Source organism: Tripterygium wilfordii, chromosome 12 (assembly GCF_013401445.1).
Source record: "Tripterygium wilfordii isolate XIE 37 chromosome 12, ASM1340144v1, whole genome shotgun sequence".
NCBI lineage: Eukaryota > Viridiplantae > Streptophyta > Magnoliopsida > Celastrales > Celastraceae > Tripterygium > Tripterygium wilfordii.
In genome coordinates, this window is record NC_052243.1 from 406,067 (window position 1) to 420,224 (window position 14,158).

The 14,158-nt window shown below is 39.6% G+C and overlaps 2 protein-coding genes and 1 pseudogene across 2 annotated transcripts; 2 read left to right on the plus strand and 1 right to left on the minus strand.

Annotated features, from left to right (window-relative positions):
- Positions 1-289: 289 nt before the first annotated feature.
- On the plus strand, positions 290-4,705 carry LOC120010873 (VAN3-binding protein). The gene is made up of 9 exons (XM_038861776.1): positions 290-970; positions 1,096-1,146; positions 1,479-1,952; positions 2,025-2,147; positions 2,757-3,189; positions 3,512-3,718; positions 3,821-3,870; positions 3,954-4,011; positions 4,100-4,705. The coding sequence occupies exons 3-9, from the start codon at positions 1,626-1,628 to the stop codon at positions 4,312-4,314; spliced, it is 1,413 nt and encodes a 470-aa protein (XP_038717704.1). The 5' UTR covers positions 290-970; positions 1,096-1,146; positions 1,479-1,625; the 3' UTR covers positions 4,315-4,705.
- Positions 4,706-4,833: 128 nt separating this feature from the next.
- On the minus strand, positions 4,834-7,631 carry LOC120011191 (annotated as a pseudogene).
- Positions 7,632-8,945: 1,314 nt separating this feature from the next.
- Positions 8,946-13,341, plus strand: LOC120011192 (ankyrin repeat-containing protein ITN1-like). Its single transcript, XM_038862257.1, has 9 exons — positions 8,946-9,465; positions 9,566-9,715; positions 9,852-9,917; positions 10,820-10,882; positions 11,266-11,535; positions 11,679-12,032; positions 12,358-12,953; positions 13,105-13,112; positions 13,218-13,341. Exons 1-9 carry the CDS (start codon positions 8,946-8,948, stop codon positions 13,339-13,341), a joined length of 2,151 nt encoding a protein of 716 aa, XP_038718185.1.
- Positions 13,342-14,158: the final 817 nt, after the last annotated feature.

Consider the following 14,158-nt stretch of genomic DNA (forward strand, 5'->3'; position numbering starts at 1 on the left):
CCCACCAAAACCAAAGATTGAGAAAATTTTGGTTGCCACAATTTGCCATATGCGCTGTATCTTCCTACAGAAATGGATTTGCCATAAAAGTACTTTGATGTTTGAGGACTTCCATTCATTGAGATCCACACAAGTCTTATCAAGTTGCTTAGCTTGCCCAGTATGAGGGGTGGAATGAATGAATGATTCAATTGTTGGCCTCTAAGCCAATATCTAGAATGCAAATTGACCTTTCTTGTATGTATTTAGAGGGCAACTGATGGTTAAAATTCCATGTATCCTCGGAATTTTCTTGGAAGCCCAAGTATTTTGACATACATGAATATGATGATGATGCTCTCTAAATGAAGAAACTTTATGGATACTTACGATTTGATGGAACCCAGGTGACCCCAACTAGGAATGTTACTTGGGTATATTTGTTCCATTTAAAAAAGAGTAGGTGTTGAGGTTAGTAACTTGTTTTCTATTCTTATTCCATCCTTTATGATCCAAGTGTGGCATTATACCATGTCTACTGCTTACCAAATTGTGACATTAGGGATAGCCTTCAAAAAGAGAAGGAAAAGAAGAACAGAAAAGAAATGCAGGCAGGCAGGCAGGCTTGATTTCAAGTTAAACCACATTTGAAATGCAATGGAAAATGAAAGTTCATTAAGAGAATGAAGCAAAGGGAATAAAGTGTCATCTTTGTTGGTCAGATACTTGATTGAATGACTTGTTATAACAAATGACTTTCAAAAGAAGAAAGCTGCAAAAGCTCCTCTCTTTTTGTCCAGCTTTCAACCTCTCTCTGCATTCTGCAAGGGTTAGGGGGACGATGAGATCAAAAAGAAGGATGATGACGTATCCAGGCACGCGCATTGTACAGTCTCACAGAATCTCCCTGCTTTGTGTCCAACACTGTGGAGGCAAAATGGCTCAGCTAAACCTTGTCTGCCTGGGACCTCAACAAAGACTCCATAGACTGGTAACGAACACTGAACACAAACCCCTTCTCCTAATTGTAGGGGACCCCAATCTCCTTGTCTATACCTTAACTTCGCATCTTCTTCTACACGTTTTATATGAACTCATGCATTCTTGTATTTTCAGGTACATGTACCCATTTGACTGAGATTGCACAATGTAAATGAAAAAACGAAGGTAAAATAATAATTCATCATCTTTTTTATTTTTATTGTGAGTTTGTCTCATCCAGTACTGGGTTAAGGCCTAGAACCAGTCTGTTTATCAATGTTAATTTTTTAAATTTCAAAAATAAATTGAACGTTTGTTATTATAATTATAGTAGCTTCTACTGTCATGAGCTCTTATCCGGTCCAGTACACTCTTATTTGGCGACAAAGCACATACTGTGCATCAAAAAAGTGGGCCCCAATTATCTTGACACGTGGCACTAATAAGTTAAACCCTGCGAAGTACTTCATGTCGAAGATCGTTTGACCCATTTGTTTATTGTTGACCACACTTTCCAGCTAAAGAATCCAAATAGAGGAGCCCAAACAAAGCCCAGGCGCGGCGCGGCCCGGCCCAATAGAGCACCTCCCTCCACTACAGACTACAGGTCTCCATATAAACTCCTGAAACCCCGGCAGCAACTTCCAAGTTCAACCTCTTTAAAAATGGAACAGAGACGTCCAAATTCAGTCAAGACTCACCGGCCGGACTCCTTCTCCGGCACTGGAGTCCCGCTTCCGGAGAGTCCAAGGGTGCCAATGGAGTTCCTTTCAAGGTCATGGAGCGCCTCAGCGCTTGAAATCTCAAAAGCTCTAGCTCCTGCTAACAACAACTCTAACACGGTCTCCAACTCCTCTTGTACCACTCCTTGTATACCCGAAGGAGTTACCGCCGAAGCAGAGGAGCTCCCTTGGACGGTGGCTGAGAAACAATTCTCCTTCGCTTCCTCCGCCACGTCTCAGCTTCTCCTCGAACGTATCATGTCACAGTCGGTGAGTGCTAAACTGACACGCAAAAAATGTTGAAATATAAATAAACATATTGATGTTTATGACTGGATGCAGGAGGTGTCGCCGTTAACGTCAGGGAGGCTTTCTCACAGTAGTGGGCCTTTAAACGGCGGTTGCTTGACGGGGTCAGAGAGCCCACCTATTTCACCCTCGGAGGAGTTCGACGACGTCGTTAAGGTATGACAAAGGGACAAGAATGATATGACTAACAGCTTTGTTTTGTCTTCTCCCTATGAAACCTTTATTTTTATTGTTAACTTTATCTTTCTAGGCTGTCTGATCGGGCTAAAGCTGATTGTCTTCAATACATAAAATTAAAAAGAAAGAAGAGGAAAAGATGGGTGGGGTGAGGCAGTAGCTCTAGCGTCTAGGACCTAAGAGTTGCACCATGTTACGCTGCTCTTTTAACTTTTTGGTTTGGAAGCTAGAAATGGAATGTTTGGTTTTGTGGGAATTGAGGTCTGTCTTTCTTGTTAACGGTCGCTGCTGGGACTTGTCCTTTCAAAATTCCATATTTCTCCCAAAGCTTACGTAAACATATCTTTTTCTTCAAAGTTGAAAGTAAATCTGACCAAGAGGAGCCTTTGTAATTGGTCATCCCATATATATATATGTGCAGGAGAGTTCATGATTGTGCCTCATTTGTCAAACAAAATTAAAGAGAGAACTAAGAAACCATAATAAGTTTTGCTAATATATGTCATATATTACTCCTAGTGAAGTTTATTTATAGAACTAAGAAACCATAATAATGGAGTGTACTGCAACCCAATTTTATAAATGCAGTTTTTTCGCGCCCACAACAGCATACATCCTCTCTTTAATGGAGCTCGTGCTAGTTCCGGCAATGGAGCTAGCACACCAACTGGAGCAAAGACGGTTGGGCGGTGGTTGAAGGACAGAAAAGAGAAGAAAAAAGAGGAGACCAGAGCTCACAATGCACAGCTCCATGCGATGGTCTCTGTTGCTGCTGTTGCCGCTTCTGTAGCTGCCACTGCAGCAGCCACAGCAGCTTCTTCTTCTGCTTCTGGAAGGAATGAGCAATCTTCCAAGACTGACATGGCTGTCGCATCTGCGGCTACCTTAGTAGCTGCTCAGTGTGTTGAGGCGGCTGAAGCTATGGGAGCTGAACGTGAGAATCTTGCTTCAGTGGTTAGCTCAGCTGTTAATGTTCGTTCTTATGATGATATTGTTACTCTCACTGCTGCAGCTGCTACAGGTATCCTTTCCCTTTGTAAAGTTAATAGAAAAATTGACTATGAATGCTGACAAAATTTAGGAAATATTGCTGTAATATAATCCCTGTTTCAAAATGATTGAATAAAGGGCAATATCAAGATGGCTGATGAATTGTAGATTATGGAAGGCACTGTCTTTTTGAAGTTTATTGGAGATATTTATTTAGCTCTCATCTGTTCAAGACCTTGTTTACTAGCTATACTGATGAACTGTTTTAGTCGCTGGGAAATAGTGTCTTAGTACTTGCACATCATCGAGGATAGGACTTCACAAGCAATAAAACATTTCCTCTTGGATTGCAGCTCTACGTGCCGCGGCAACCTTGAAGGCTAGATCACTGAAAGATGTACTGAATGTTGCAGCAGTGATGCCAACAGAACGAGTGGTAGGAAATGAGGTATGTGGTAAAGCCAGCAGCGACGAATTTGTTAAGGGAGACAATTTTCTTGATGCCTGTAGTCAAGAATTTCTCGCTAGAGGTACTGAGCTTCTCAAACGCACTAGAAAAGGTAGTCTAACAGCTTCAACCCTTTTAATTTGAAATCTTTACTTCCTTGGTGAGATTACAATAATGTATAACACTTGCTAATTGAATGATTTTTGTTCTACAGGCGATCTTCACTGGAAAGTTGTCTCTGTTTACATTCACAGGACAGGCCAGGTACATTGTTTTTCAATTGAACCCTTGGTCTTTACACACGTTAGTTTCATTCCTCTTAATGCATGTTCATATATTATTTGCAGGTAATGCTAAAAATGAAGAGCAAACATGTTGTGGGGACCTTCACCAAGAAGAAAAAGAGTAAGTTTGTCAAAACTCACCACAATAAGAAGACAATGTTATCCACAATTCCACATCATATACATAACATGAATTTCTTGAAATGCAGATGTGGTGTTGGAGGTGTACAAAGACATGCCGGCATGGCCGGGGAGGCATTTGTTTGAGGGCGGAGAGGAGTTCCGTTACTTCGGACTGAAGACAGTAAATCGTGGCATCATAGAATTTGAGTGCAGGAACCAGAAAGAACATGATATCTGGGCACATGGAGTGTTGAGACTTCTCTCGGTGGTCAACCAGAGCAAGAACAGAACTAAAACCTGAAGACCCGACAATCAAGGTAATTTGGCGGAGACTTGAGACTTTCCCACTTACAGTTGTTAAAAGATTTAGCCATACCAGACAGCAGATGAGACTGATGTACACCATATCCATCATCGTTTCTCTGAAGATTCGATGGATTACCAGTCAAAAAGTTCAAGGAAGTGTCATGGCCAACTTTCAAATGTGACTAAGACATGCAGGTTCAATTAGCAGAGTACTTAATATTCATGTAGTCAATATGTTTCGGCCATCTGCTCAGGATCATGGAAAGATCAATAGATCATGCATGTCTCAACTATTTCTCAGTAAAAAAACTTTGTTTACATGATTTTTTTACATATCCTACAAAAGAGAACATGAATGCCATGATGCCTGCCTCGATAATTTCTCAGTCACAGAGCTTTGCTTACGTTATCTTTTACATATCCTACAATTACAAAAGAGAACAAGAAAACGTGGCATTCATGTTCATTGTGAACTACTTGTTGAGTAGAAGACAAAAAGCTAAACCAAATAAAGAGAAGAACAGAACAGCAAGAATCTCAAGTATCCGCAGCTCTGAAGATCATAAGAAGGGAGAGGAAAAGATTGATGATATCCAGATACAATGCTATGGAAGCCCAAATGTATTCATCATAGGTATAGCGCTTGGTCATGTTGTCTGTGTCATAGCTTATGTATCCACAGAATATGATTGATGCCAAGCACCCGTATATCATAACGGATAGCCTTCCCAATGGTAGGAGCACCTGCAGCCATACATGAGAAATAAAACCAACATCAGAACAGAGGACAACTGTAAGTAGCCAAAAAAAGTTTGAAACTAGAAATCACACCTACCTTTATCAAAGCAAAAACAATAAGAACCATAAGACAACTAAACAAGAAGGGACCAAGGAAGTTAAAATCATGTCCTCGCTTTGCTGCCCAGAATGTGTACAGGGTTAGACCAACAACAACTACTGTTGTTAAGATCACAGATTCCAGAATGACCTTTCCTGTACCCAAAAAAAAAAAAAAAAGGATCCAAAATTCATAATGCTTTACGCGTACTCCGTCAGACAAGAAAGTAATGAAAAACCAAATTTGATGTTGGTTCCAAATGGTCAAGAAAGATTAACAGGATCTTCATACATGCAAGTCGCCAATTCTAATTACCCAAGAAGAATACTAAACCTCCACAGCAATCAAAATAATTACCCAGGAACAATTATAACTTACCACTGGTATATGAACATCAAACCAACAATAAATGTCAGCGAAATCGTGCAAATCCCGAGTAGGAAGTAATTAAACGGATGTCTCTGGTGATAATAATACATAGGACACATGGCTGCACAAAACCCACATACAAAGTTAACCCCACCAAAAACCACTAAACGAAACAAACAAACAAAAATGAAAGAACCCAAACTTACTAATGAAGGGAATCATGATAATGACCATGTAAAGCGCCAAACCAGAACCAGTAGTAGCAAAGAAGTGCGCAACCGGCCTGACGGAAACGACGGTGGTGACAACGGCAATACAACAAGAGAAATCGCTAAAGCTCTCAAACCGGATTGGTGGGTGCCGGTCGTAGAGGCTCTGACGTTCAAGTCAATGATGATCGGAGATGGAAGACCGACGATGGTCAAAGTATTTGTGGCTGAGAATTTTAGTGTGGGGCAGGAGAGTTTATGTCTTTGGTTTCCAATGTTCGGATCCCTCTCAAGGTGGAGAAGGGTATTTATATGAGAGTGAGGATTGGCCTCGAAAGTCGTATCACCAACCCGTGTCCTTTCTGATGGGACTACAGGGTTAAACATGTAAAATCAAGTATCTCGGATGTGTCAGGCTTGGTAGACGAAAAGTAAGGTGTAAAAGTCAGGACATATGATGGGATTGTGACACGCATTGGCCACGGAATGGAGAATAGCTTTGTTGTGGTCGCGCCACCTATGCTAGGTGAGAGAAAGTTCCTGTCAAGTAATGACGTTGTGAATACAATAAGGCAAGTATAAGAGGGGATGTCAGCTGCTATTGTCAGATATGGTGTCAGAGCCATTGTTTGAGGTCACGTGACCGTGTTGTCAATGGACAGAGCCTCGATGACATGGTACGGGCCTTAGTGTGGGCGAGAGTGTGCCAATTGGGCCCATGAGTTTGGGCACTCTTGACTTGGGCTTTGTCTTTTATGTGGCCCAATGGGACCATACGGTTTTTGGTAACTATAGTCAAGATTGAGTATATTTTCCTGATAAACGACCACCGGAGCTCGGGGCTTTCAAGCATCATCAGGTACAGAGGCCTTTCTCCGATTTCCACATCAGTTTTTCGGTATGGTTGGATCCACAAGTATGGTTGGTACCACATCTTCGCAACAAAGAAATTAAGAGACGAAAATCAATAGGTTTTAGCCGACGACAAGAAGCGGTTGAGTTCGTTTGAGTTTCAGTGGGGGAGGGAACGTTGTAGAAGGAATGCTCAGGAAGGGTAATAAAGGGATTTGAGAAACTTCAAGATGCCTCCCGCGATCGTCGATTACATTTGAGAGTGAAATGTGGATGAGTTAATGGATTGACACGTTTCAGGAAATGTTTCAGAAGTATCAGACAAGGTTTTGTAAACCGGACCAGTCCAACCGGTGACCGCCACTTGTCCGGTCCAGTTTGATCTGTCAAAATCGGTAATTTATGAATCGAAAATCGAAAGTAATTTATGAATCGAAAATCGAAAATTTTCAATTGAACTGGATGGTTCATCGATTGAATCGGTCAGAACCAACCGATTTTAATCGGTTCGATTCATTTGTTAAAGTTAAGAAAATATTTTAAAATTTTATCCATGATAGGGTTTGAACTCATGAGTTCTTATTTATTAAAAAAAAATGCTCTAACCACTCTATTATGTGACTTTCTTTGTTTGAAATGACACTTTATTTGAATATAACGTATTTTACAAAAGTTTCCTTATATATTATATGCCTATAATGTAGACATATATACAAATAATTCATTACATTGAATCCGATTCGAACTCGGATTGAATCTCGATTAAACCTTTGAACCATGAACAGAAGATTTTTCCGGTTCGATGATCAATCCGGTTTTCAAAACCTTGGTATCAGGTTTGATACGATTTGCGTGCCTTTGTCCTAAAGGCTTATTCGATGGAAAATTGGAAATGTGCAAGTGGAGAGGGTTATTATAGTAAATCAGAATTTGAGAGTAATCTGCCAAACAACAGGCAGGGCCCAATAACAGCATATTACGGATCCTTGCAGAAGGACAAATTTTGAGAGAGGCCCATTTAATCAAGTGATCGGCCCAGTCCATGAGGGTCCAATAACATTTTTTGGTCTGTGAATCTTTAAATTGGCCCAGTCTTAGAGGGGATGACGTTAATCAAGTGATCGGCCTAGTCCATGAGGATCCAATAACATTTTTTGGTCTGTGAATCTTTAAACTAGCCCAATCTTTGAGGGGATGACGTTAATCAAGTAATCGGCCCAGTCCAAGAGGGTCCAATAACATTTTTTTGGTCTGGGAATCTTTAAACTGGCCCAGTCTTTGAGGGGATGACGTTCTTGGGGGTGCGACAACTCTGCACTAGAAGGAATGTGGAAGTGTTGGCTTAAGATGTTGCAAGGGAAATTAAAGCGATGGAGTAAAGAAATTATTTCTTCTTTTTGCCTCCTAGAGAATAAAGATTAAATTATTTCCTTGTTTTGCCTCCCAAAGAATAAAGAAACTATTTATTCTTTTTGCCTCATGCCTTGGGATTTCCTTGTTGAAAAGGTGAAGGTTAATTGCTAGCCCAATATATGCGCACGTTACTTGAAGTCTAAGTCTGATGGGCCCCCATTAGTTTCTTCTCTTTTATCTTCTCCCAATCGCATTGTATTGGATGACAAAACTCTACAAATGTAGAGATACGTAGGGAGATCGAGAGAATAGTAGTTGCGTGGAGGGAGTGGGACTTTATTAGAGTTCAACCTCCTTATTGGAATAAGATAAAACTATATAATAAACCAGGTCAATAACCTTTTTTTTTTATCAATCAATTAGTTATACAAACAGAATGGAATCTGTGAAGCATGCAAGAATATTCAAACTGAACCAAAATCGAGGAGCATCTAATCCAGTATGTCCTTCGAACATCTGATTGGAAGTAAACTTCGGGCAGTCAGAACAATCCGCACCATGCTGGTTTAGATTAGACGCATGTGCTTTGGTTCAGAAGTGGGATACGCTCACAAAACTAGGATTCTGCAAAGAAATATCCAAATTGATCTGTTCGAACTCCTGAACTTTGGCGCTGTACGCCCTAAACCCGAAGAGACCAATTAGGCTAGTGTGAATCACTCTTTAGTTTGTAATTACAAATGATGCAAAATTAAGAATCTTTTGAAAATAAGTAGGTTGGGTATAATTAGCTTTAAATAAGCATCAGAGTTTGCTTACAAAGGGTAAAGCTAGCTCCTCTTTGTTCCTTCCTTTATGCTTGCTTTTGTATCTTTATGCTGCAGTATATAATACCACAAGACTAAGTAGTTCATAAACCATCTTTGCGGCTAGGCATTTATTAACATTTCAAATTTCAAATATTTAATTTATTCCTTGCTCTTGGGAGTTGGGAGGAAGGGAAGAATGGATACACCTGCACCTGCACCAGTGGAAGATGAAAACATTTCAAAAACCTTGTTTCAATTTGCCATGAAGAGAGAATGGGACAATGTAGTTGAACTATGCAAGAAGCAGGAAGGGGCTCTCGACAAGCAGGTGACGAAGTCAGGCGACACTGCATTACACATTGCAGTCTCCGATAGCCGAGAAGGCGTAGTGAAGCAACTTGTGGGTCTAATTAAGAAAAAAAGTTACCCTTCTGATTCTCTAAGAAATACAAATGACGAAGGGAATACCGTACTCCATACAGCAGCAAAACTAGGAAGTGTAACGATGTGCAAAGACATTGCCAAAGCAGACGCAACGTTGGTGTTTACCGTTAATCAGGAAGGGGAAACCCCTCTCTTCTTGGCTGCACACCATCGCAACAAAGAAGCTTTTATCTGGCTCTATAATTTCGCTTGTCGGGAAGGCGAAATGACCCATATTAGAACGAAAGATGGCGACACCATCCTTCACTCTGCCATTAATGGAGAGTATTTCGGTAAGAGTCTTAATTTTTGTATATATGCATGTATAATATTTACGTACCTCTAAAAACTGCCATATTATAATATTAATATATTGAAACATGGCCTTCACAGATATAGCATTCCATATAATTGCCTTGGATAAAGATCTTGTCAACGCTCACAATAAGAAAGGTGAAACCCCTCTTCATATTCTCGCAAGAAAGCCGAATGTCTTCCAGAGCTATCGCCATCTGAGAATGTGGGAGAAAATCATATACAATTGTAAGTGAAACTGAATTGTACGTCACAAATGCACGCGCGCGCACACACACACACACATATACTCAAACAATAGTACTGGGTCTCTACTTCAAAATCATGTCTAAGGATGTCCTCAAGCACTTTTATCTTTTGAAAGGTACATTAGTTACTCAGGTTAAGGTGAACCATCGCCAACATTCGAAGAATCCAGAGAACAGAACAGGTATCTATATATATATGCAGCTTAAACTTTGATGATTTGTTATACCTTGGTGGATTTCATCCATATCATTTACGATGCTGGTTTTAACGCATGCAGATGCATATATACATGAGTTACTTCTAACTTAAACAAATCACCTTTGCACAAGTAACTTTTGATTTTTGTGTTGCACTGTCTTGTACTACGTACGTATATAAGTGATAAGATGTGAAGTCTAGCTAGCTTCATGAGGATTTTTTTTTTTCCTTTTTCAAGAATAAATGACTTGATTGAGGCAACCATTTGATGATAACTTAGTTGGCTATCTATCCGAACTTAGGGAGTATCATGATACCTGAGGTTGGGAGTTTAAACCAATTGAGATATTTCTTTGTGGAATCCTGGTTTCATTAACTTGTCCCACTTCCAACCTCTACTCACATGGACTTTGATGGCTCGAGGTTTGCACCCTCTCAGTTGTCCAAAGAGCATATATGTTGGGTTGAAGTTCCTCGAACACCAAACAAAACTTGATTCGGGCATATTTTTTGGTGTGAAGTAAAACTCAATGCAACAAACGATGGAAACAAGATGCATCAAAAAAGAAAAGCTCCCACAAGTAAAGTTGGTTAGTAAAAAAAAAGAAACGCGCGTAACAGACAAATTAGGAAGCCAAAATCTTGGAAAACCTTCACTGTCACATGTATGCTCCAAATAAGAGGAGAAACTAGTATATGATGAAATCTCACGACTTCCACATCCAGCTTCATCGATCGGGATTTCAATGGATCAAACCAAGTATCTTAAGAACTAGATGAAATTGCCAAAAGCAAAGGGTTATAAAACTAATTAGTTGAAATTTCTAATAATATATTTGTTTCATCTGATGTGCTATTGAATGCTGTAACTTACTTGAATAACAGTAATTCCGGGAAATGGAATGGAGCAACGAGAAGGAAAAAAAATAGATATAGAGAGTCAGAAAGGTAAGGAACATCAAGTATTTTAAGATTTCATTCGATTGTAAAGGCAATGCCATCAGCTCTGATAAATTCTCATATATATATATATATATATATATATATATATATATATATATATATATATATATGTATGTATGTATGTATGCAGGACAACAATCAACCGGCTGCTTTGGTCAAGGGACCCAATGTTTGCTTGTGAAGCAAGTATACAAGGCATTTTTAAATACACTTGGAATCTTCTTACGTGTGCCGCTAATTAAAGGTAACTGTGCAGATGCATTCATACACAAGCGCGCACACACGCACGCACAACCGAGCTAGCTAGCTAGGTATATATCGAGACTCGAGTATATGTTCTAAAGTAGTTATGGTTCTAACAAATTAAGGATCGACCAATATAATAAGAAACATGAGTGAGAAGAAAGAGAAGCACATACGGTCTGTTCAGGTCTTGGATCAACTCCTAGAAGATGCAGACCTTGATACGTATTTGTCCAGCGGAAGGCATCCCGAGCCCGAGTCAAATGATGAGACAACGCCTTATGTCTCTGAAGTACCACCGGATCATGAAGTTTGCATGCAAGAAAGTCCATCAACTGCAAAACAGAACACAAGTAATGGAAAGAGTACTACTGGTGACGATGAAAGAGGAGACGGTAAGGGAAAAAATTAAAAGAAGTAAACTAGCTTCTTGTAATTTTGGCATGATATATTAATCATTGAAAGAAAAAGGAACTCATGGATTTCACATGGTTGAAGAATTTAATTGCCTAAAAGTTCAAAATTTTGTTAATGGCAGGCAAAGAAACGAACAAAACTGATGACATGGTAACGGAAACACCTATATTGGTTGCAGCAAAAAATGGCATCACTGAAATAGTGGATAAAATCCTGAAAAAGGTTCCAGTGGCGATCCATGACGTGGATACAGATAGGAAAAATATAGCGCTATTGGCTGTAGAGAACAGACAACCTGATGTTTATAGGCTCCTTCTCAAAAGTAATATCTTGATGAAGGCCAATGTGTTAGGATCAGTGGATAAAGAAGGGAATAGTGCATTGCATCTTGCCGCAAGGCTAGGAGAACGCAAGCCTTGGCATATTCCAGGCGCCGCTTTACAAATGCAATGGGAAGTCAAGTGGTATGAGGTACGTAATTAATTGTGACTTCTTTAATTTCAGCATTTAATTATTTCGTTGAAAGTTATATATTAATGTTTGACCTGGTAAAAACTCAACAGAATCCCTCATAATGTTAGTCAATAGTCAATTATCTCAAGGACCATTAATTCTCACAAGCACTAGTACTCTATATAAAGACAGAGAATCTTTACGTAATCTTGCTGGCACCTTTGGCTTTATGCAAGTAAGAAAAACTTTCACTTTCACTGCACATGAGCATCAGCCCTTTTTTCCCGAAAAATTGTAATATGTCCCAATTCATTTAATTTCTTACGGTACCATTACGTTATATTAAGTTACGTGCTCCAAAATTATTCTGCACGTCGTGGATCGCTGCAACAAGTATGGGAAGACTCCTGAAGACATTTTCACTAAAACACACAAAGACCTTGTAAAAGATGGGGGTGAGTGGCTAAACAATACTTCTCAGTCATGCTCTGTCGTGGCTGCACTCGTAGCCACCGTTGCCTTTGCCACCTCGGCCACTGTCCCTGGTGGCATCAAGGACGCAAACGGCACGCCAGTCCTTGAAAGGCAGCCAGCTTTCAAATTGTTTGCTGTTTCCTCTCTTGTGGCCCTTTGCTTCTCGGTCACGTCTGTAGTCATGTTCCTTGCAATATTAACATCTCGGCGCCAACCGAAAGATTTTGGAAGAGATTTGCCAATAAAGCTTTTGTTTGGTTTAACATCGCTGTTTGTATCCATTGCTTCCATTCTGATATGCTTCTGTGCTGGGCACTTCTTCATCCTAAGAGATGAGCTCAAGCATGCAGCCCTCCCAGTGTATGCCGTCACATGTCTGCCTGTGACGTTCTTTGCCATGGCACAGTTTCCACTGTATTTAGATCTCATTTGGGTCACTTTTAAGAAGGTGCCACAAAAGATCAGTGAGGTGATTCCACTCTGATATATCGTTCTCCAATGTTTCCATTTTCTTTTGTATTTTTCTTCCATAATATTCTGAATTGCCCCCAGTGATTCTATATCTGTATTGCTTTAAACATTAAATTGTGTGTGTGTTTTTTTCTGTCTCAATGTTTCAGCAACTCTTGTAAGTTTTCCGTCAAGATTCCTGTAAGAAAATTCTCCTTTGAGTGAATCAAATTGAGTTGTGGTTTAAGCTTAATTGTCATTCTGTGAGCTTCTATTCCATCAGTGGTATCGGAACAAGTTACAAGGGTGTATTTGAGATCCATTTATTAAAAAAGAAAATAATTTTGAGGCCTCTCATATCTGAGTATACGATCATGACAAGTCTATCATCATCGCTGAACACGTAAATGAACATGATAAGTGGATGAACACATCTAAGCAAGATTTGATGTGACAATCGGAATGGAGATTTAAAAGATTTATATGTGAGGAGGAGTGTCTGAGCAGACACCCAAATCAATGTCTCCCACTGAAAAATGAAAATAGTCGTAAAGAGTTTATACCTGTTGGGATAGATCTAGACTCTTAAATCATGGTTTTTCAGTAATGTGATATTGTGCTTCCATCTAAAATTGACACATGCCTAGCTAATGAATAATTAATTTTATTTTCTTAGATGTGTATTTTTAGTAACACGAAAAAAAATCAGGTTCTCTCGCGGCATTATTATTTAGCTAGAGAACTGATGAAGGATCATCATTGTTGAGATGATGACAGAGGATCATCGATTAATCATCCTTTTGAGATTAGTGATTTTAGACATTTCATGATTTCAACATCCCACCATGTGATGGAAGAAGCCAAGAAATAATATCAGGAGATGTATGGATAAATAAGTTCAAATTCTGGAGGCAATGAATTTATGTCTTCATGCACCATATAATATGCTCTTATTTCTTATCTGTGTGTTCTGATACCCTTTTGTTTCCCTTTTTTAAGGTTTCATTTGCACAGTTCATGGAAGAGACAAAAGCCATGGCATCCCGTGGTACACCTGTTCTCTCTCTCTCTGTGTGATGTTAAGGACATTTGCTATGATATCCATTCAGTTTATTGGTTATTAGAGTAATGCGTACACTATCACGCCCCCAACCCGAAGGTCAAAGACATAACAACGCCACTCGCTTAGGGGTAATCACAAGTGCACGCAAGGTTAACAAATAT